This window comes from Phragmites australis, chromosome 16, assembly GCF_958298935.1.
Source record: "Phragmites australis chromosome 16, lpPhrAust1.1, whole genome shotgun sequence".
Taxonomy (NCBI): Eukaryota; Viridiplantae; Streptophyta; class Magnoliopsida; order Poales; family Poaceae; genus Phragmites; species Phragmites australis.
In genome coordinates, this window is record NC_084936.1 from 16,943,742 (window position 1) to 16,965,367 (window position 21,626).

At 45.0% G+C, this 21,626-nt stretch overlaps 1 protein-coding gene across 2 annotated transcripts; it reads left to right on the forward strand.

Moving 5' to 3' along the window:
* The first annotated feature begins 386 nt into the window (after positions 1 to 386).
* On the forward strand, positions 387 to 1,477 carry LOC133894898 (late embryogenesis abundant protein D-34-like). Of its 2 annotated transcripts, XM_062335084.1 has the most exons (3): positions 415 to 435; positions 524 to 992; positions 1,109 to 1,477. In XM_062335084.1, the coding sequence occupies exons 2-3, from the start codon at positions 615 to 617 to the stop codon at positions 1,259 to 1,261; spliced, it is 531 nt and encodes a 176-aa protein (XP_062191068.1). In that variant the 5' UTR covers positions 415 to 435; positions 524 to 614; the 3' UTR covers positions 1,262 to 1,477. The 2 variants fall into 2 exon arrangements, with proteins under 2 accessions (XP_062191067.1, XP_062191068.1); XM_062335083.1 differs by having other exon boundaries at positions 387 to 992.
* The last annotated feature ends 20,149 nt before the right edge of the window (positions 1,478 to 21,626 follow it).

The window sequence follows — 21,626 nt, forward strand, 5'->3', positions numbered from 1 at the left end:
GAGAAGCCTTCGTTTGTACTTGGTAATAAAGGATAGAGAGATTATCTAGAATAATCATTCTAAGACTAATAACAGTACGATCTTGATCCGTTGTGACCGTGGCGCGACGACACGAGTGCCACCTGCACAAAGTGTCTGTACACGGGCAGCTAGCGCACGCCTTTGCCGGGCGGCATTTACGCCGACGATGCGAGGCCCGCGTGGTCACCTCGTCGACCGACCGGTGGTTCGCACACGCGTCGACAACCCGTGCGTGCGCCGGTCGCGCACCGTCGCACCTGCCCAATCTCGCCAGCACGGATGCTCGTACCGACGTCTCTCGATTCTAGACACCCAACGCCTCCACGTATATGAAACGAAGACGCAGAGGAAGGCAACGAATAGTTGAATGACGATGCAAAAGCTACTGGAAGAAAAATCTAGCGGTGAATGTCGGTAGGAACAAGTGTCGTGTCGAGTACCTTCTTGTTACTCTTACTTATGTCAGTTGTATAACTCTATAAAAGGATTCTGAAAACAACAGACTAGTCTTCGATCGGATTATGAACTGAAGCCAACACGAATTCGCCAGCTCTCTCCAAGCACCGCGCCAGCTAGCTAGAGTAGCGACCGCAATGGCGCAGCCGCAGCCGAGAAGAGGAGGCGACGACCAGCCCCGGGCGCAGGGCAACAAGGGCCCGGGCCAGTCGGAGCCCATCAAGTACGGCCACGCCTTCGCTGTCACGGGCGAGCTCGCCGGCCAGCCCATCGCGCCGCGCGACGCAGCCGCCATGCGGTCCGCCGAGGACAGCGTGCCGGGCGTCCAGGTCCCGCAGGAGAGCGGCGGCGGGTTCAGCGCCGCGGCCTTCATGGAGTCGGCCGCCGCGTACAACCAGGCCGTCGGCGCCGTCCGCCCCGGCCAGGCCAGCGATGTTGCCGCCAGACAGGGAATCAACGTCACCCAGGACGCCGTGCCCGGCGGCCGCATTGTCACCGAGTTCGTGGCAGGCCAGGTATGTAGTGTAGGCGCGTGCGTTCTATAAATTTGTGCAGGTATACATATAATCCGGAGGAGGCAAGCGCCGATTTGCTGACCGCGCTTGCTTGCTTTAATATATGATTCTGGTAGGTGGTGGGGCAGTACGCCATCGCCGAAGCGCCGGCGGAGCAGGACGGGGCGGGTGCCAAGGCCGCTGGGGACGAGGGTGGTGCAGGCCACGACGATGCGGGAGCGCGCGGCGGGGTGGGTGCCGCTGGTACCACGGCGGCGAGGCGCAACTGAGATAACGACTTGGGCGACGCATCAATTATATAATGTTACTGCGCATGTACAACTCAAATGGACCAAAACCGAGCTGTTCTGTAAGCTTAGCTAGGGAGGTGCGATCGAGTATGCAGGCAGATCGACCCATGGCCGTGCCGTATGTGGCTAGGTGCATGTGTATGGAAGCTTGGCAGTGTGTATACAGAAATAATAGAGTTGCATGCATCCAAACAAGGGAATGGCGTCAATTCCTGTGCTTGTTGTCGGGTGCGGGGAGGGACCGGAGATGTCGGGTGGCGAGACGAAGATCTGGCCGCCGGCATCGATTTCACGATCAATGCAGGGAGGGAGATGACGTGAGGTTTGATTTGCGCGCGGGACGGGGTAAGTGCGGCTTAAACATGCACTCGAGGCCTGGAGGGAGTTCGGACGGCGCTTGGCCGTGGCGGGCAGATGATGAGACGGCGGAGGGAGGCAGGGGATGGAGTTGACGACGAGATGGCCCGTGGCGCCCAGGGACGGCGGCAACGAGGCGAGCTGGTCACGCGTGGGCCGTGGGGAAGGCGGTGGGTCGAATTAGGGGAGCGGCTATAGCGCGCATGCACGCTGCTCGTAGCAGCGAGCAATATTCGACAGCGTCACGATAATTCCCACGACCTATCGAGGATGCGGTCGTCGATGCGCCCATCTACCCCTCCCCCCCCCCCCCCCACTAAGGCCAACATCAACGCCGCCGTTGACAAAAAAACGAACAAACAGGAAAAAAAACTTTGAACAAGTTCAAACACTTTTGAATCGATTTAAAGAAACTTCAAATCAATTGACAAACTTTCAAATTGATTCGAATGACCTTTCAATCGAAAAAAAATTCAATCCAATTTACAAAAACTTTTGATTTGATTTACAAAAATTTATTAGTTAGGATTAACAGGTTAGCGCCGTGGAGATGAACTGCTCTGACGGTGATGATGTCACTTGCTCCATCCGCTCCACCAGCTGTACGGTGGTGCTACCTAGCATGACTGTGTGACTGGGACGGCTCGCTACGGCGGTGGCTCGCATGGTTAAGGTCAGATCTAGTGGTGTGGTGTGGCACGTGAAAGCTCTGGAGTTGGGGATGAGTGTCGCTCAAGTGGGGGGGGGGGGGGGGGGGGATAAGAGGAATAAATAATTAATAATTAATAATTATATATATCTAATAAAAATACGATATATCTTAAGAACACTATCTAGCGTACATGTGTGGGTAATTTTATTTCACAGTTGTTATAGGGTAAATAACGCATGTGTCGATATTCCAAACAATTATAATATATAATTAAAACATCTATAACTATTTTGACATATATTGCAAAAAACTACCATTTCTAGTGCTCATATAAAAAACCTACAATAATTTTGACACATGTTAAAAAAAACTATAACTTTCTCACCGTAGACCCTGTTATCCTCTGGCAACAGGTGGGCTCACGGTTAATCTTCCTATTACTTACTATAAAGGATAATAGTTAGCGTCACAGTGAGAAAATTGTAATTTTTGTAACATATGTCAAAATAGTTATAGGTTGTTTAAATGAGTACCAGAAGTTGTAGTTTCTGCAACATATGTTAAAATAATTGAAGATTTTTGAAATTTAGTCTATAAATAATTATAATATATCCTATAAATATAGTATATCTATAAACGGTATCCAATTTGCACACTTACTTTACTCATTCCGGTATGGCTCATAGTCATCATGGAGTAATTAAGGTATAGAGATAAATATCAAGAAGGTAATTGTATCGAATAGAGAAGCAATCCCCTTATTCGGAAGGACTCTTCTAGATATCTGGGAGAATTGCACTTTGGAAAGATTACGCTCAGAGGAGTCTGAGTAAGGTATAATTAGCACGCCACGACTATATAAGTGAGGGGGATATGTCCAAGACACACGCCAACACCTCCAAGCAAACGCAAGCTTACAACTCAACTCGTGCCTTCGAGAGCTCAGAAATCGCGAAACCCTAGAGCTAAGCCTGATTGGATTGGAATTAGAGACACCCGATAAAGATCCATGGCATAGCATAGCATCATCCAACTAGGGCTTCTAGACCTAGAACACACATAGCACCTTTAGTCTTAGGATTAGATTCATACTCCCGTATTGCACATATGTTCTAGAGATCAATCTAAGGTAAGGTAGAACGTAGGGCTATTATATTTTAAAGACCCAAAACTATATAAATATGTATCTTTCTATGATACATCTCCAGTGACCAACAAGGTATCCCTATTACATTTATAAATATTTGGTAGTCATTTCTCTAATTGTTGACAGCTGATATCTTTCATAGGGATACGCACAGATCAGTTGCTATCAGAGAGTATCGAATCTCCATAGATGGGCTACAAAGATCTTGAGTCCTACAACGATTTTGAACCTAAAATCAAGCACGATGAATTGCCAGAGATTAACCAGCTCCGAGGATGACTTCCGACCAGCAGACTCCCAAGTCCGCCGGTCAAGATGATCGCTCAGGTAATCATATGAACTACATCGGGAAACCAAATAGGGAGCCCTGTCTCACGTTCTGGTAACGTCGATTACCGAAGGATCGACAACTCCGATGGGGAGATCCCAGATGACGAGCCTCGATTTACTGAGTTCGACGGTTTCTCTTTCGATGAGGAAGAGGAACATTATGAGATTAATGCGATCACACCTGGTGGTCCTCAAGACCCTCCGGCCGATGATCTAGGCAATAATCCGCCAATTCTATTGGCGATGCCGCCCTGCCTGGGAAACCACCTTCTCTGGCACCCTGGGTTTCGGCCGTTGACAACGGCTAGAAGCAGGTTAACCCAGTGACGCCCATCAACCGAAATATTTTCGGTAGAGTGGTCTACTTAGCGAACTGGTAGGAGAAATTGAAACACTGTTCAAGACACCTGGCCGACATAGTCTACTCTCAAGATCCCAAAGTCCGCAGCTTATAAAGAAGTGTGGAGGAGAAGCAGCCGAGCTCATTCCCTTCGTTTCCCTACGAAAGGGCTACGTTCACTTGATGAACGGTAAAAGGTATTCTATTACATAACGAGAGCGTAGACGCTTTGGAGTCTTACCATCTCTCGAGTCCAATCTCGAGATACGAAAATCACATAATAAAATGTTGAGCTGACTTAGGCTTTCCCTCGGTTCATTCAACTATGCACAACAGTTCTCGTCCAGCACAGCGCAAAAGTTGGAATGCGCTAGATCGCTACACCTTTACCTCCCGCCAGGAGGATTGGATACTCCGGCTGGGGCGGGGGTACGCTGGATGCAGGATATGACCGGGTGCATTAACGGGCCCCAGGTGCAGGCTGAGGCCTCGGTCAGTTGTCTCCGATAGGAGAATGCCCCACGGGGAAGCCAGAACTCGTCCTCGGGTCGAGGACGTGGCACAAAACCAGATATGGAGAGGGCTCCCTCTCGTTTACAGCAGGAGCCTCAGGCTAATTCCTGTCGGGAGCGTCCAGAGAAGACCCATGCCGCAACATGGAATAGCGTCGTGACATGTCGAGAGACGGTTCCCTGTCCCCTAGCATACCCCGACAGAACTCCAGGTTCCACGATCGCCTATCTCCTAGGGATTGGGACGACGAGTACAGAGGTCGGAGGATCCCCGTCGTCACGGGATGTCGGGATTTCATGCCCAATCTGCGGGCAGTGCACTGGCCGAGTAGGTTTCGTCCTGCCCGATTGAAACGTTACGACGGAAACACTAATTTAATGGAGTTCCTCCATATTTATACCTCCAGATTTATACTGCAACAATCTACGCGGTTGAAGGAGATAGAAAATGTCATGACCAATTACCTCCTCACAACGCTTGAAGGATCAACTCATTCATGGCTGACCAACTAGCAGAAGGAATCAGCCAACGCATGGGAACAATTGTGTGATACGTTGTTAGCCAACTTTTAAGGGGCTTACACTCGTTCTGGGAAGGAAGATGTCACACCTGATTTTAACGATTAAAATTAGATACGGTTTATGTGTTCAGGATGTTCAACACATATAAGGATGTTACAAGTGAAATAACAAAAACAATACTTTTATAAACTAAACGTTAAACTCTTCCAACAATTAACATATATTATCTTCTATAAAGATATCTGCAGCGGAATAGAAGCATTGGTGCCTAACAACACCGCAGACAACAGACCATGAGACATGTGCCTTAAACGTCACAACCTCGTCTTGATAGTCTTCAACATTTTCACTCATTGATCAGCAACACACATGTCGCATGATATAGGAAAAATAGCAAGTGTGAGCATATGACGCGCTCAGCAAGTGTGGGAAAGATAATGATATGCAGGCTTATATAAAAATAGACTAACACAAGGTATATTTGCGTAAATACGAGTAAATAAAACAGTAATGTAATTAAAAAACATTAAGCAGTTGTTAAGTGAACGTAACCCATACAGTGCAACACCCAGCATACAAGGCTCTCCACCTTGCATACCATAACCGTCTAGTACTCTATGTACTATAACCAAAACCACAACCATCTAGTACTCCCTGTACTAGAACCATAACCACAACCCACTAATCATGTGAGGATCCAAATCTCTCATAACCGTGAGCACGACTGATATATCAGATTTTACACTTTGCAGAGGTTGTCTAGCTTTCCCCACAAGTCGTGATTTCCATGTTGCCGTGTTTGCAAGACACTTTAACACACGCCAGTGGTGTGCTGTCAGGAGATCACTACGAAGCATTGTCCATTGATTAGGTCCTAGTACTCCAACGAATACCAGTCAGGTGTCTAACCAATATGCTAAGCCTTACCTATATCAGCCTCATGGTTGGTACGGTAATTCTTGGGTTGTCTCTCCACGAACTGGTCCTTATATGTGACACCTGGGCAATGACTCTCCAACTATCCAACATCCAACTGGGAAATAGCCAACCTAACATCTCTGCCTGGAACATATCCACAAGCCCACCACAAGACCCAACATCCCCTAACCCATTCTTTGCCAAAGTCCTAAGGTTTCATATTGCTAAAACAAGTTCATCATCACTATTGCGTTTGTCCAACTAACTATGTATATGACACTTTCTAACATCCCAAAAACATGGCTAAGCAATTGTACCCAATAAACTCATATCAACTGCCACTTAGGCTTCAAGGAATGTAAAGGAAGAACTAGGTAAACCCTAACATAGGTGACTACCCATCATATTAACAGACACTGCATGCAATTTTGTAAAATAAAACATTTAAAACATAGGTTCAAAATGATCAAGGACATTTGCCTTTTTCCCAATGCTACTCAGTGTTGTCGAAATCTCGGTCTTGAAGTCCCTTGATCTGCTCCGGAACGTTATCGACTAATCGCGAGAACTACCGACAAACAACACAAAGAAGACACTAAGAACAACATACCAAACATCATCAAAACACTTTTAAAACACTATGGTTGGATAGGTAAGATTTTAAAAACATTTAGATGCAAGAATCGCCTAAATCGGAGTTAAGATGAAAAGAGAACATCTTTCGAGAGATGGATTAGACTAGAAAGGAAATACTGATTTTCTGGAACTATCTTCCTATGAGAAAGGCTTTATTGCACAATCATTGTGTCAGGCTTGAAAATATTATTGTGCAAGATCAAAGAAGTGTAGAGCAGACCAGACTTCGCTGACTAGGCTAAGAAGAATGATGTAGTGCTGACTTAGTATGCTATGCAAGTACTATCTTGGATTAAAGAAGGGATACGCTGAGATCTAATATCGACCATCTATGATGGATCAAAAAGGCCGAAGGTTGCGCTTCTAGGTTAAGGATACTACTGGTGACTTTATGCAGTGGTGGTGGTTTAGGTTTTGTCGGAAATGGCAATCGAGTGCGTGGCCACATACAGCGGTGTCGGGCTTCAGTGGTGTTTCAATGAAACGAGGAAAGCATGGCATAGAACATGGAAAGACTAACTCAACGGTATGGTTGATTTTGGAAGAGGTCATCCAAGGTAGTGGCAAAACAACGATGACTGCTTCTAGGTTTGGTGGTAACCGCGAACAGATGCAGGAACGAAGACGTTCGCGTTCCAGGAGATTGGCTATGAAATTAAAGTTGAATATAGATGTTCATATATCCCGGGAACATAATGCTATGGCATAGTTTTGGGTAGATCATCCACTGAGAGGAAGAACGATCAACGAAGATGAGATGGGTGATTGTTGCGACGTGCTGTGGTTGGCAATGGCATCCTGGTCATGTCGCTGCACAAACGAGGATGGGCTCCTAGGGTCACGTAGAAGACTCCATGGGACATGCTGTGACGTGGTTGGTGCATCCATACGGCTTTCAGATTGACGAGGTACGTGAATTCAAATTCGGTGCGCGTGCAGAACACGTCCAAAAATCGAACAGTGGGTATATCGACCTTGATTATGGTAGTTTGGCTGCTCTACTGGCCGACCTGGTTGGTAAGGGTGTGGGGAACATCATGGGACATGCATCGGTGAAAGGGCTTGGTGATTTGACATGTGGTCGGTTGAGAACATCGATGCCAATCGGCTACAACGTAGCTGTCTGCGATGGCGACGACCGTTGCGGCGTAGATCGGGTTTTGGCCAAGGCTAGGGCTTGGCTAGTGATTTAGTATGATGCTAAAACAGTAGTAAGGGAGGAGAATAATGGGTCCTCACCTTGATTTAATGGTCGAGGAAGCAAGATTCGCGGAGAATACTATGAGGTAGCGCATCACGGGCGGCGGCGACGGCGGCTCTGGCGAACGGCGGCATACAGACAGGGCAGCAGCGACTTCTAGAGTTTTGTGGTGTGTAATAGGGGTAGGAGAGGGCGTGCAACTGATATTTATAGGGCTAGGGGCGGCTGGTTGAGGTGGAGTACAAACCGAACACGAATCGGATTCGAGTTCGAGTCGGTTACGGTTTCCTTTTTCGCAGCTCTCTATTCCAAGGAAGATATCTCCATCGTCCGGACTCCAAATTGGACATTTCGTGACTCTAAATTGTAGTATTCGAAAAGATCTACAACTTTAGTATTCATTGGATCTTCGGAAAATACCATCTTGAGTGCCAAAAATGTACCACAAGATAAACTATTTAAACTCGAACTTATCTGCACAATACTGATTTTGGGGGTCATAACTCCTAGCTCTGTTATCTAAAAGAGGACTTTGATAGGTTTAAATTGAAGCTCTCGACGGGACCTACAACTTTGCTATTGTAAAAATTTGCATTTGAGGCCGTTTTGAACTCCGAAACTTCATGGGAAGATGAGGCTGTCCAGGACTTTATGAAAATTTATAGATTTTGTGGATCCTTTGTTGGCCCATCTAGAAGACTGGGCTAAGGATTTGGACTTGAGCAAGATTAAGCCTAAAAACACTTTAGGTATATCTAGGGTTTAGAAAAAAAACTTCTGCAGAGAAAATTGAATAGGGTTTGAATTTGAATTGAGTTTGAATTGAATTTAAGAGAAACGAAAAATGAGGTTGAACAAGAATAGAAATAGATTAGGAATTTGAATTTGGATTTGGGTAGAATTTAAGAAAGATGAGAGATTAGCTTTAAACCAAGATTTGGATAAGATTTGAATTGAGATGGAGAAGGATCAGGTATGATCAAGAATTGAATAGATGATGAATTGAAGGATTTTGAATTCCAACCATTAAGATCCTTAACTTATTCACTACTAAGTTTTGTAAAAACTTTTTCAAAATATTTTTCACTTAAAACCCCAAAGAGAAAGAAAAGGAAAAAGAACTCAGCATGCAATACACACAAAATAATAACCTATATTGATTGATTGATTAAGAAAATAGGTTTTAAACCTATTCTACTGGTGAAGCTATTCAATAATTTTGGAAAATTTTAAAAAATTGTAAATTTTGAAATTCAGGGTGTTACAGAAGATGATCTCCATCGCATCTGTCAAGGAACTCACAAGTACATGTATGAGTACATCAAGAGGTTCTACAATATCCGGAATACCATCCTAGATGTTTTAGACTCCTCAATCAAATGAGTCTTCAAGTAATGCGCCAGGAACCGAAGGCTTATAGAGGACATGGCCATACGCCCTCCTCAGACCGTCCAAGAACCTTTCAAGTTAGCTGATATCTGTGTGACGGCAGAGGAAGCTGTCGCCTGGAACCACATGATGGACATGGGGGAGAAATTATCTCAGCCTGATGTTGAGGCTGAGGACTCCAATGCGTCTGAGAAGCGCAAGTCCAAGAAAAAGAGTGACAAAGCCAAAATTGAGAAAAAGACGGATACCCACATCTTCAGTGGTTCGTCTAGCTACGAGTCCAAAAGGTAGTACAAGAGCATCGAGCGCGAGGTGTGCGCCACTATACCTAGGGTACCGAGGACTCTTAAGTGGGCAAATGTTGTGATCTCCTTCTATTGTCCGACTGCCCTGACGTTGTTGACCATCTAGGCCACTATCCGATAGTAGTCGAACCTACCATCAACAACTGCAAGGTAAACAACGTACTTGTTGATGGTGGATTTTCTTTGAATATCTTGTTTCTTGTCACCCTAGATGTCATGTAGGTACTAAGGTACAAGATCGAACTGGTGAAGTATGCTTTTGATGGCATCATCCTTAGCTCTTTGACCAAACTGCTTGGCCAAGTCTCGCTTCCCGTCACATTTGGGAGCTCGAAGACTTTCCGGATAGTGAAGATTTTGTTCAATGTGGCTGACTTCGAGTCGACACTATCCTTGGTCAGCCAACTCTAGCGAAGTTCATGGTTGGTGTACATTACACATACCATAGCTTGAAGATCCCAGGGCTGAAAGGAGTCATCACCATACGCAATGACAAGTGCGACAAAAGGAGCCTTTGATGGAGCAGCTTTCCTCTCACGATGTTACTTCCATGGAGGAAGAACTTAAGCACTCGAGGCCCAACGTGGCCCCTAAACCAGGCATCTAAGTCAAGAGTGTTTCTTTGGACCCAATAGAGCCATCCAAGTGCATTTGGATCAAAGCTGCGCTGGATTCGAAATAGGAACTTGAGCTCATCACATTCCTTCGAGCAAACGCGAACGTGTTTGCATGGCAATCATCCAACATGCCTAGAATCCCAGGGAGGTGATTGAGCACATGCTAGTGAAGGTGATATGCCCTAGATGTAACACCCTGGTTTTTAATTTCATAATTCTATAAAATTTGGCTAGAATTTAATTAGGGTTTAAATGAATAGAAGAGGTTAAAACCAATTTTCTAAAATAAATTTAATTTTGCCATAGGTTATACCTTGGTTTAATGCATTCATGCTGAGAATAGAAGCATTAGGGTTTCATTGTGTCAAAAATAAATTTTTAAAAAATCTCGAGGAACGTTGTTTGAATTTTAGAAAAAGACTAAAAATTGATTCCATAAAGAAAATCTCTTTTTCTTTTCCCTGGGTCGGATTTCCTCTTCCTTTTCTCTTTTTTTTTCTTCTTCCCGTCAGCCCAACCTTCACTCCTCCCGGGCCGAGCCCATCCTCCTCCTCTTCTCTTCTCGCCTCCCTGCCTGGGTTGGCCGAAGGCCATGCCCAGCCGCCCGTTAGTTGCCACTCACTCCCCCTGTTGGCGTCCTGGCCAAAAACCGCCTCCACCCTCGCATGATGCCCGTGTGCCGCCTTCTTCCTCGTGCCGCTACGCCTGAGTCCAAGCCGGCTATTCCATTACCGTCGTATCCCGATCGAATCCCAACCGAAATCTGATCTCTTCTATGCGTGATCTCCCGCCTATATAAGGGTCTGACCCCCCTCTTTTTGATCTATTTCGCCCTCACACCGAGCCGCCACCACCCAGCGCCATTGTCGCTTGGTTGAGCTCACCACCGGCAGTTTCTGCCACCTTTTTCCATCGTTGACCCGCCTGTGGGCTTCAACATCGCCCGCCACATGCGTGGGTGCTCTCAGTTTTGCGTTCCAGCTACCAGAGCTTCGTCCCCGATACGCACCCTTACACCGCCGTCATCTACCCCGCCGCCGGCCTTCATCCCGTGCCCTGCCGCCTGAGGTATGCCATCAAATGGGTTTTCCATGCCCCCTTCTTCTTTCTCCGCCGCTCACCGTGCCCGGCGACGAGGTTTTTGCCCACCGGCGAGTCTGCCACCGTCGATCCCCTTCCGCTGCTATCTCGGTTCAAACCACCGACGGCCCAATTCCCTCTCCCTTTTCCCAGCCGTCGAATCTGAGATGGAAGGTCATGATTAGAACCCAAAATACCCCTTCACCATCCAATCACGCGCCGACACGTGTCATCTGCATAACCTAGTGAGCATCCACCTCACCGCGCCACATCATCGCCACCTTAGCACCTATGCCGACGTGTCAGCCACCTTAGCAAATGCTTTATCTAGTCATCTCTCGATTTATTTCATTTCAAGAAATTATCAATTTTGCAAATAAGCCCCTATCTTTTTGTAGTTTAGCCCCTAAACTTTCTCATAATTACATATAGATCCCTATGTTTTTGCAAAAGGCCCCTCTCCTTTCTGTTTATTTCAAAACATGTCCTTTTCTTTTGTTAGATAATCCAAAACTTGTTTTTAGCGTAACTTTCTTATTCTAGCTCTAATTTAGATAATTTTCATGCTCATGTGTTTGTAGCGACAAGTACTATCTTTTAGTATCTTTTTCATAGATGTTAGCTATTGTTTGGTGTAATTTTCTTAGTTAGTATTGTCGTGTATTTTTCTGGTGTGTTTTGAGAACAGAAGAGGAGTAGTTCGAGAATCTCTAGGATCAAGCTTTGAAGAGTCTGAGCAGTAAGTTGGAAGAGGCAAGTGTCCTTTAACATTCTGATCCTAGTTTTTCAAATGCGTTCTTTATTTCAAACATGCATGTTGTTAATTCTGAATCCTTTTTACTTATAGTACCCTGTTCCATATATTCCTTATCACCTAGTTGTTAGTAGTGGTTATGTAGGGTAGCTTATGCTTAGCTTTGCGCATTGGTATGAATGAGTAGTAAGTTAAACATGACTAATGAACTATGCAACTATGAGTTGTGAAATTTTAGTAATGGTATAGCGGTATAGCAACATGGAACCCTAGGTCTTGAGCAAAGAGGTGTTGTGATAGTAGTTACAGTTATATTGTTGGTTTGGCAATTGTTCAAGTGACCTAAGTAAGGATCGGTTCATAGAGCCACAACCCAAGAATTATCGTACCAACCACATGACCTGGTATGGGATAGACCTGACCTATTAATTAGTGGATCCAGTTTTGTGTGTCAAACCGTAAGAGTGGATGTGTGGGAACGATTAAGGCCAGAACCATTTGGTTAGCGGTATGGGATGTGTAGTGGAAGGGAAGAGTAAATCTTTCTAGAGCAACAAGGAGCAAAAGGTGGCTTCTGGGTGGTGTAAGCCCCTTTGACGATAGTGAAACCTAGTGGGCATGCACATACTGGATGAAACTTTGTAAGGGCCTTGTAGTGATTTTTCGGGCGACACACCATATGTGTATGTTAAGTGTTTCGCAAATATGGCAACATGAAAATCACGACTCGTGGAAAAAAGCTGGACAACCTCTACAGAGTGTAAAATCTGATATATCAGTCACGCTCATGGTCATGAGAGACTTGGATCCTCACATGATCAGTTGGTTAGTGTGGTTTAGTTGGATTGGTTGTTACCTATGATGGGTATCAAGTCGGATGGTTTGGGAATCTGATGTGGTTTTTAGGTAGTTCGAAAATATATGGGGATGTTTCCAGGAGATGAAAGTCTAGTGATGAATCACATAGTTAAATAGGATGCTTTTATAACTCTACGATAGCATAGTTGGCATTTATGCAAATTTAACCTGTTATAGCATGTCCCTTTATTTAAGCTTACATGTCATTTATTTCTTATACTTGTGAAGTATGATATGTACTCACACTTGTTATTTTCATCCAAATGTACATCAAACAGTTCTTAGATAATAAAGGAGAACCAGACTACTACATCGATGAAAATAAAGATTGCTAGGCTGGTAGACTCTCGGTCAAATACCTATGGAAGATGGGAGCTTCACTGTATTTTGTTAGTGTGCTTTAGTTAAAGGCTTTGAGGTCTTTCAGTTTTGTTTAAGTTAAACATTGTAATAATAGCACTGTGTGTCATACACTAATGAAGTCGCTATATATATGAAACTTAATCCTGACATACATGTGGTTTACATCTGGTTTTATCCCTTTATAAAACTGGGTGTGATAGAGGTGGTATCAGAGCTGTGTCGATCGTAGGACGCAAGCGTAGATATAATGGTCGTGATATAAAGAATTATTTTAAAACCTATTTCAAAAAGCTATCTCCATGCTTTTCTAGTGTCTCTTTTCTACTTACCTACTTCAATCTATTGAGTAAAATGAATTTTCAACACTTCCCCTTTCAAAACTTGTAGTTGTTGAAAGATCCCAGTTTCTCCGATTGAGAAGGATGCTCTTGAAGATCTCACTTGATGCGTCTACCTCGAATGAAGATTCTAATGATGAAGTGAAGACTCTTCGCTACAAGGAAGAATCATCTACCACAACACTAAAGATATGAGGATCTACCTCTGCACCGCTCCCAGTTTTAGTTTTTTGAGTCATAGGAGGACTTTCCCTATTCTTCAAAAAACTTTAGAGCGATGTTGCTAGTGTGTGTTTGTGTGGTGTGCTTTGAGTGATTTGGATTTTCTGTTTGAGTGTTGGAGTGCGTTGTGGGATGCTTTAGCATCTGATAACAATGACATTTCTTATATATCTTTATAGTTAATAGTATAGCTAGGTTTTCTTCTTCTAGTCCTTTCTTTTCTTGCCCCAACCTTTCTCTTCAATGGTTATTAGATGCTGAACACAAAGACAGGTCAACTTGGTAAAGGTATTAGCAATAGCAACAACAACCAGCAGGTGTTACCATGGTATAGGGAGCAACTTTTGGCAACACAGAGTGAGATCCTCCAAAGCATGACTCAAAATATGGGTAGATTGCTATAGATCACTAAAGCTCTGAGTGTAGAAGACGAACATAATCAGTAGGACAACAGGATGAAGAGGAAGATACCATTCTAAGGATAGGGAAGTAATGCATGTCACCATGTGTCAACTCAAGCTCCTCAGCAAGGGCCTATGTTTCGTCCCAACAATCCGTATATGCCTCAACCTCAAGCACATGTTCAACACTTTGTTTATCAAACACCCTGTTCTACTCCGCCTGCCACACCTCAAGCCAAGAATAGCCTATCTACTTCTGCCTCAGAAAAAGGATGTTACCATTGCGGGGAAGAAGGACACTTTGTGAGATGTTGTCCTCAGAGATATCCAATATGGGCTAACCTCAACACTCTGAAGCCTACTTAGTCTCAACCCCAAGCATGTAATAGAAGTCGGATGCCCTCTCAGAACAACTGTGGATAGCAGGACACCAGGACGCAAAGCAGTCCTTAGGATCTCAGCATCAGTGATTGGGTGATCACCTACAACGGATTTCAATCGAATAGGGCCAAACGTTTCAAGAACTGTGAAAACCAAGCTGGATTAGTGCAACAAGGTAATCCCATTAGTTAAGAAAAAGATAATACAACAGAAAAGGCTCTCCTCTCATGCCCCAACATATAGGTTTCCCCATTCTACAAATCTGGACAGAAACAAATCCCAGGATGCACCTACATGGAAGGTGTGTTTTTGTTGTGGGGGAAGAAAGACATAATGCCAACCAATGTCCTATGAGGATTCTTGTTCCTGACGCTAAGAAAGTGTGTTTACACTGTGGAGATAAAGGACACTTTGTCAACGAGTGATCCAACAGGTACCATGCTCCGCCCAACAAGAAAGTAGTGTGTTCCCGCTGTGGAGGAGAAGGACATTACGTCTACAAATGCCGTAAGAATCTTTCAGCCCAGAACTGGATCAACCCTCTGCACCAAATGAAGACCCCAATTCAACATTCAGGCCATCACAACGTTCAAGTAGCAACCCAAGATAGGCAGCTCAACAACATTGATACCTAAGAAGCTTAGCAGGCATAAGAACATCCCTTGTGATGTATTCCTTGATCAACTCTGTAATAAATTTTCTAGAATGGGTTATATATTTTCCTTCATAGAATCAAATTCTAATGTAAGTTACACCTTATCAATGTCAATGATAATGTTTTCAAAAGAAAACAAGAATTAAGATGGGAATGCTTTAGTTTAAACCTTTTTAAGAGGGGTAGACTTTCTATCCAATCTATTGGTACTGGAATCTAAATATCTAGATGTTGTTCTTGGAAGAGGCTAATTAGCAAGAGTAATGGAGTAATAAGGTGTGCCAAAGGAAGGACAGTACTCAGAATCTACACTCCGATCCCAGAAGTGACTATCATGAAAAAGTACCCTCTTCCCAACATTGATGACTTATTTGATCAGCTTGGAGGTGCATGTGTGTCCTCGAAGATCGATTTTCGCTCAGGATATCATCAATTGTAGATTTGAGCATCAGATATCCCTAAAACAGCTTTCATCACCCGTTATGGACTATATGAGTACACGATGGTGTCTTTTGGATTGACCAACCCCCGTGCCTACTCCATGTATTTGATGAACAAGGTGTTCATGGAATACCTGGATAAGTTTGTAGTAGTATTTATCTACGGCATCCTAGTTTTCTCCAAGAACGAAGGGGAACATCCAAAACATTTGAGAATGGCTTTACAGAAGCTTAGAGACAATTAATGGTATGCTAAGTTGAGCAAATGTGAGGTTGGCTAGACCAAGTTTCTTTCCTCGGTCATGTCATCTCCATCAGAGGAGTAGCAGTTGGTCCCATAAAGAGGGAAGACGTTTGGAATTGGATGCCTCTCCAAAATATCTCCGAGATCTGAAGTTTCCTTGGATTAGCAGGTTACTACCATCGTTTCATAGAAGTCTTCTCCAAGATTGCGAATCCTATCACAGAGTTACTTATGAAGAGTAAAATGTTTAAATTGACTCTTGTTTGTGAGGCAAGTTTCAAGGAGTTTAAGAAAGGATTGACATCTGTGCCAGTATTAGTCATGCCAGATACGCATAAGCCATTCTCCATCCTTTGTGACTCCTCTCATCAAGAATTAGGATATTTTCTTATGCAAGAAGGCCATGTTGTAGCATATGCATCAAGGCCATTGAGGAAGCATGAGTAACACTACCCTACACATGATTTAGAGTTAGCCGTCATGGTACATGCACTCAAGATAAAGAGACACTACTTGATTAGAAAAATGTGTGAGATATATTTGGATCATAAGAGTTTGAATTATATTTTTACTTAGCCAGATCTCAACCATAGACAACAAAGATGGTTAAGGCTTATCAAAAATTATGACTTGGAATTAATTATCATCCTGGAAAGGCAAATGTAGTTGCCGATGCTTTGAGTAGAAAGACTTATCTCAGAATAATAACCATGCAAGACAGACGATTCAAATTATGTAAAGAGTTTGAAAGACTCAATCTCCAATTGGTAAGAAACGTAGAAGCTATGGTAATGGAAGTAAATTCAACTTTGGAACAAGAAATTCGTAAAGGTCAACTTGAGGTTGAGAAGATTATGGAAATCAAACAGCGTATTAAGGAGCATACAGCTCCAGGTTCCACTGAGGATGAGAATGGAATGGTATGGTATGAGAAGCGTATCTGGTTCAAAATATCAAATCTATCAAGGAAACTATACTTCAAGAAGCGCACGAGTCTGCATATTCTATTCATCCCGGTTGCACCAAGATGCATCAGGATCTTAAGGATCGTTATTGGTGGTATGGTACGAAGAGAGAGATTGCAGAGTATGTAACATTATGTGATATATGTTAGAGAGTTAAAGCTGAACATCAGAGACCCACTGGACTGCTTCAACCTTTGAAGATACCAGAATGGAAATGGGAAGAAATTATTATGAATTTTATCGTTGGATTGCCCGAAACTCAATCTGAATATGATTCTATTTTGGTTATCATGGATCGATTGAAAAAAGTTTCATATTTCATTCGCATCAAGACCACATACACATGACCTAAACTTGCTAAGTTGTATATCGCCACAATTGTATGTTTGCATAGAGTACCTAAGAGTATAGTGTCTGATAGAGGAAGCTAGTTTACTTACATGTCTTGGCAAAAGCTACATGAGTCATTGGATACCCGATTAAACTTCAGTTCGGCCGATATGATCTTTGTGTATACTCGGGAGTCAACATGCCTTGCTAGGGACCGCTATTGACTTCGGTTTGGAAAGTGTTTTCAAGTCATAGCCGTTTGTACAAGAACCTAACAGGTCACAAACTTAATGTGTTGAATAGAACATACGAATTTGATTTGTATATGAGTTTGATTGGATCATGGTCCATGAGGTGTAGAGTCCTAAAGGGCTTCCAACGTGGGAGCCCATTAGCAAGCTCTATATAAGGAGAGACATGGGGTGGGGCATGCAAAAGTACAAGCCATTCTGAAACCCTAGCCGTAACCCTCCACACGATCTCCCAAAACTCTAGCCGTGCACTCAGTGCTAGCACATCAGCGCTTGGCGATCCTACCAAGTACGTGTGGATACCGTAGAGGCGCTACTACTATTGTGGTGCTGAGCTCCTTGGCGTGAAGATTGTGACCTTCTGTCCAGCTCGTTGAGGATTTACTCAGCTTGTTGACAGACCCACTCGAGAAACTGGTCGAGGAACTGATCAAGAAGTACGGCCACCTACTCAGAGTTGGTTGAGGATGTGACAGACCTACTCGAGGAACTAGTTGAGAAGCATAACCACCTGATCGGAGCTGGTCGAGGAGCATGACCACTGCACGGAGCTGGTCACGGATCTGATCGAGAAGCTGTACAATGTTGGATTGGTCTACTCCAACTTTTCTTCTGCTGCATTGCATGTCAAGTGGTAACAATTTATGATCTCCTACTTGCATGTTTTCCTAGGCGAATGTGGTAGAATTTTTTTTAGACTAGCGTAGCCAAATCGTTCCCCAACAGCTAGTTGTTTGGCCTAATGCAAAACCCATATGGCAGAAGCTTTGATGCTTTGCTAACGATCACTAAGAGGTCATCCAAGAAGAAATAAACAAGATCCTCAAGGCAAGCTTCATACAAGAGGTAAATTTTCCCAAGTGGCTAGCGAATCTTGTTATGGTGTGGAAAGCTAACAGCAAGTGGAGAATATACGTCGATTTGACCAATCTCAATAGAGCCTTCCCAAAGGATCCTTTCCCTCTCCTAAGGATCGACCAATTGGTCAACTCCACTTCTGAGTGTGAATTTCTTAGCTTGCTACATGTGTACTCATGATACCATCAGATTAGCATGTGTAAGGGTGACGAGGAGAAAACCTCCTTGATCACACCATTTGGTATTTATTTCTATGTAAAAATGCCTTTCGGTTTAAAAAAGTATTGACGCTACTTTCCAACGTTGTGTTCCAATTACCCTCCATGACCAAATCGGAAGGAACATTGAAGCTTACACTGATGATGTGATAGTAAGAAGGAAACTTAAGGAAGATCTCCTCCTTGATTTGAATGAGATCTTCAATATCCTCAGGAGGCATTGCATGATGCTAAACCTTGAGAAGTGGATCTTCGAAGTTGCCACGGGGAAACTACTTGGGTTCTTGGTGTCTAGTCAAGGCATTGAGGCAAACCTGGAGAAGATTAGAGCTATCGAGGAGATGCGATCCCCAAGAAACAAAAAGGAGATTCAACACCTGACCGGATGCATGGCTGCTCTTAGCCGATTTATTTGCCGACTAGGCGAAAAATGACTTCCCTTTTTCAAACTCCTGAAGAATCATGAAGGTTTCAAGTGGTCTGGGTAGGCTGAAGTGGCCTTCCAGGATATGAAAAGTTACCTTTCTAAGGCTCCTAGGCTAACCTCACCTAATGCAGATGAAGAATTGTACCTATACATCACGGCCACACCACAAACTGTTAGTGCGGCACTAATTATGGAACGAGCAACCACTGAAAAATGAGAACTCGTTCAAAAACCGGTATACTATGTGAGAAAAGTCATGCGTGGACCTAAGGTATGCTATCCTTAGGTACAGAAGCTTCTCTACGCGGTCCTTATGTTTTCCTGCAAGCCTAGGCATTACTTTCAATCACATAGAGTCACTGTTGTCTTGACTTTCCCCTTGGGAGATGTCCTCCGAAACAGGGATGCAGTCGGCCGGAATACTAAGTGGGTAGTACAACTTGGAGAGTTTGAGATCCACTTTGTCCCCCAAACAACTATAAAATCCCAGGCTCTTGTCAACTTCGTAGTTTAGTGGACAAACTCCAGCCCATCATTGATACTTGAAAGATAGTCCATGAGACTTGTACGATGCACTTTGATAGCTCATTTGTGGAATATCTAACTATGGGGTATATACGCATAAGAAGTGTACCATATATGGACGGGGTATGTCGTGTGCATACTTAACAACTCCAGATATTATGTATCCAAATCCGCGGTACCTAATTCCCGTTGGATACTAGGAAGGCCTCGATTGCTTGCCCAACTCGAGAAGACTAGTATTTAGGACAGATCTATCTACTTGGACAATAGGGAAAAGGACTACCTATTGACTACGGCTGCATAGGAGGCGGACCCAGACCCCATGGGAGAGGCTCTTTTCTCTCTCGACTATTCGAGGTAGGCATCAAGACCTTAGCGCAGGAGGAACTCGGCAACTTTAGCATAGGTTAGACTAGATCTGATCTACTTCTTGTAATAGGTTAGCCTCATTGCCTATACTCGAGTGAATACATATAATCATCCACATAAGATGTAAGGTATTACTCCAACCGGAAGCCCGAACCTGTATATATTGCGTGTGCCTCTATTCATGCTTGATCTTTGATCCACGAAGGTAACCCCGTTCTTTCTGAAAATATTGTCAGGAACAAATCCTCGACAGTTGGTGCACCAGGTAAGGGTCTTCTATTTTTAGGATCGACTATGTCTCAAGTGCACATCGGCACCGGATTCTCCAATGTCGGCTTCTATGACACTTTGGGTCAACAACGATCACCCTTGAATCGCCCCTAGCTGGATCGGAGGTCGCATTCGGAACTATGATCTTGCGTTGTGACCATCAAGGTGAATTGATCTGCGCTAATATTATCGAGCCCAGGACATTGGACACATACTGTGAGGTGGGACATCTCGAGTGGTATCCCAAGGAGCCTAATGTTCTCCAGTGCATGGACGCTATCGGTGACACAGGAACCAGGGGTCCCCGAGTCCCGAGGCCAGACCAATAGGTTGCCACGTGGTGACCTCCCACGGGGATGATCTCCCCGAAGCGCGAGAAGACTAAGTCCCGGGAGAGGGTGCTCGGTGCCGTGAACAGTGGTTCCCGGGTACCCGGGTTCCTCGATGATTCGAGAAGACCAAGTGCTGTGAAGAGAGTGCTCAGGGCTGCGGGCAATGGCCCCCGAGCACTCAAGTCCCCCGACGACCAAGGAAAGCCGAGTACCGGGAAGGGGGTGCTCGCGACCGCGAGCAGCGGCCCCCGAGCGCCTGAGTACCCCGAAGACCCAATGGAAGCTAAGTTCCGGGAGAGAGTGCTCGAGGTCACGAGCTGTGGCTCCCGAGCACTCGGTTCCCCGAGGACCCGATCAGTCAGATTCCGGGAGAGAGTGCTCGGGGTCGCAAGCAGTGGCCCCCGAGCACTCGGTTTCCCGGGGACCTCGGAAGTCCTTCGCCGGTGGCCCCCATAGAGGCCCAGTGGTGAGGTGTCAACCAGTGAAAGGCCCAATGCCACATTTAAGAGGGTGCGTGGCCTGTCGCCTCCAACTGCTCCCCCACGCTTCCTGATAGCCCCTGCCACATTCTAGCAGGGGGGCGTGGAGACATTTAATGCACGGGTCCCATCCCGCGTCATCTGACACGCTTTGGGATAACGTCGCGAGGCCCAAGGCGCCCCGTCTGCCGCCCTGCTGTGTCAGGCTTACAAGACCGGGCAGGCACGCCGGGCTGCTCTGTGGCTGCCCGGTGGGCCCTCTCCGCGGCGCCCGTTGTCGAACGCCATCATGACGACCGAGACCGGGCGGGGGGCGTGTTTTTAACCCTGCCGTCACTTCGCGCAGCAGCCCATGATGGTTGCTTTTCCATTTATAGTGCCTTGGAACTCGTGCCCTCCCTTTCTGGCACGCTACCGCCGGCGAGTATTTAGGAGGACCCGATCCGGATGGAGAAGGACACGCAAAGAATCCCGGGTGAAGATCGAAGACAGAAGAACACCCCAGTACAAGCACAGAAGCTGAGACCACCGAAGAACAAGGAGCTTGAAGCTCTAGGATAGACAGACATTCTTGTAACCAGCAACATCCCTGAGAGACATCCTCAGATCATTTATAGCATAAACACAGGAGTTGGGTATTACGCTCAGTGCGGCCCGA

Coding starts and splice junctions, on each gene's coding strand:
- LOC133894898 (XM_062335083.1), top strand. CDS start 615: ATGGCGCAGCCGCAGCCGAGAAGAGGAGGCGACGACCAGCCCCGGGCG. Junction 993..1,108: donor CCGAGTTCGTGGCAGGCCAG/GTATGTAGTGTA, acceptor TGATTCTGGTAG/GTGGTGGGGCAGTACGCCAT.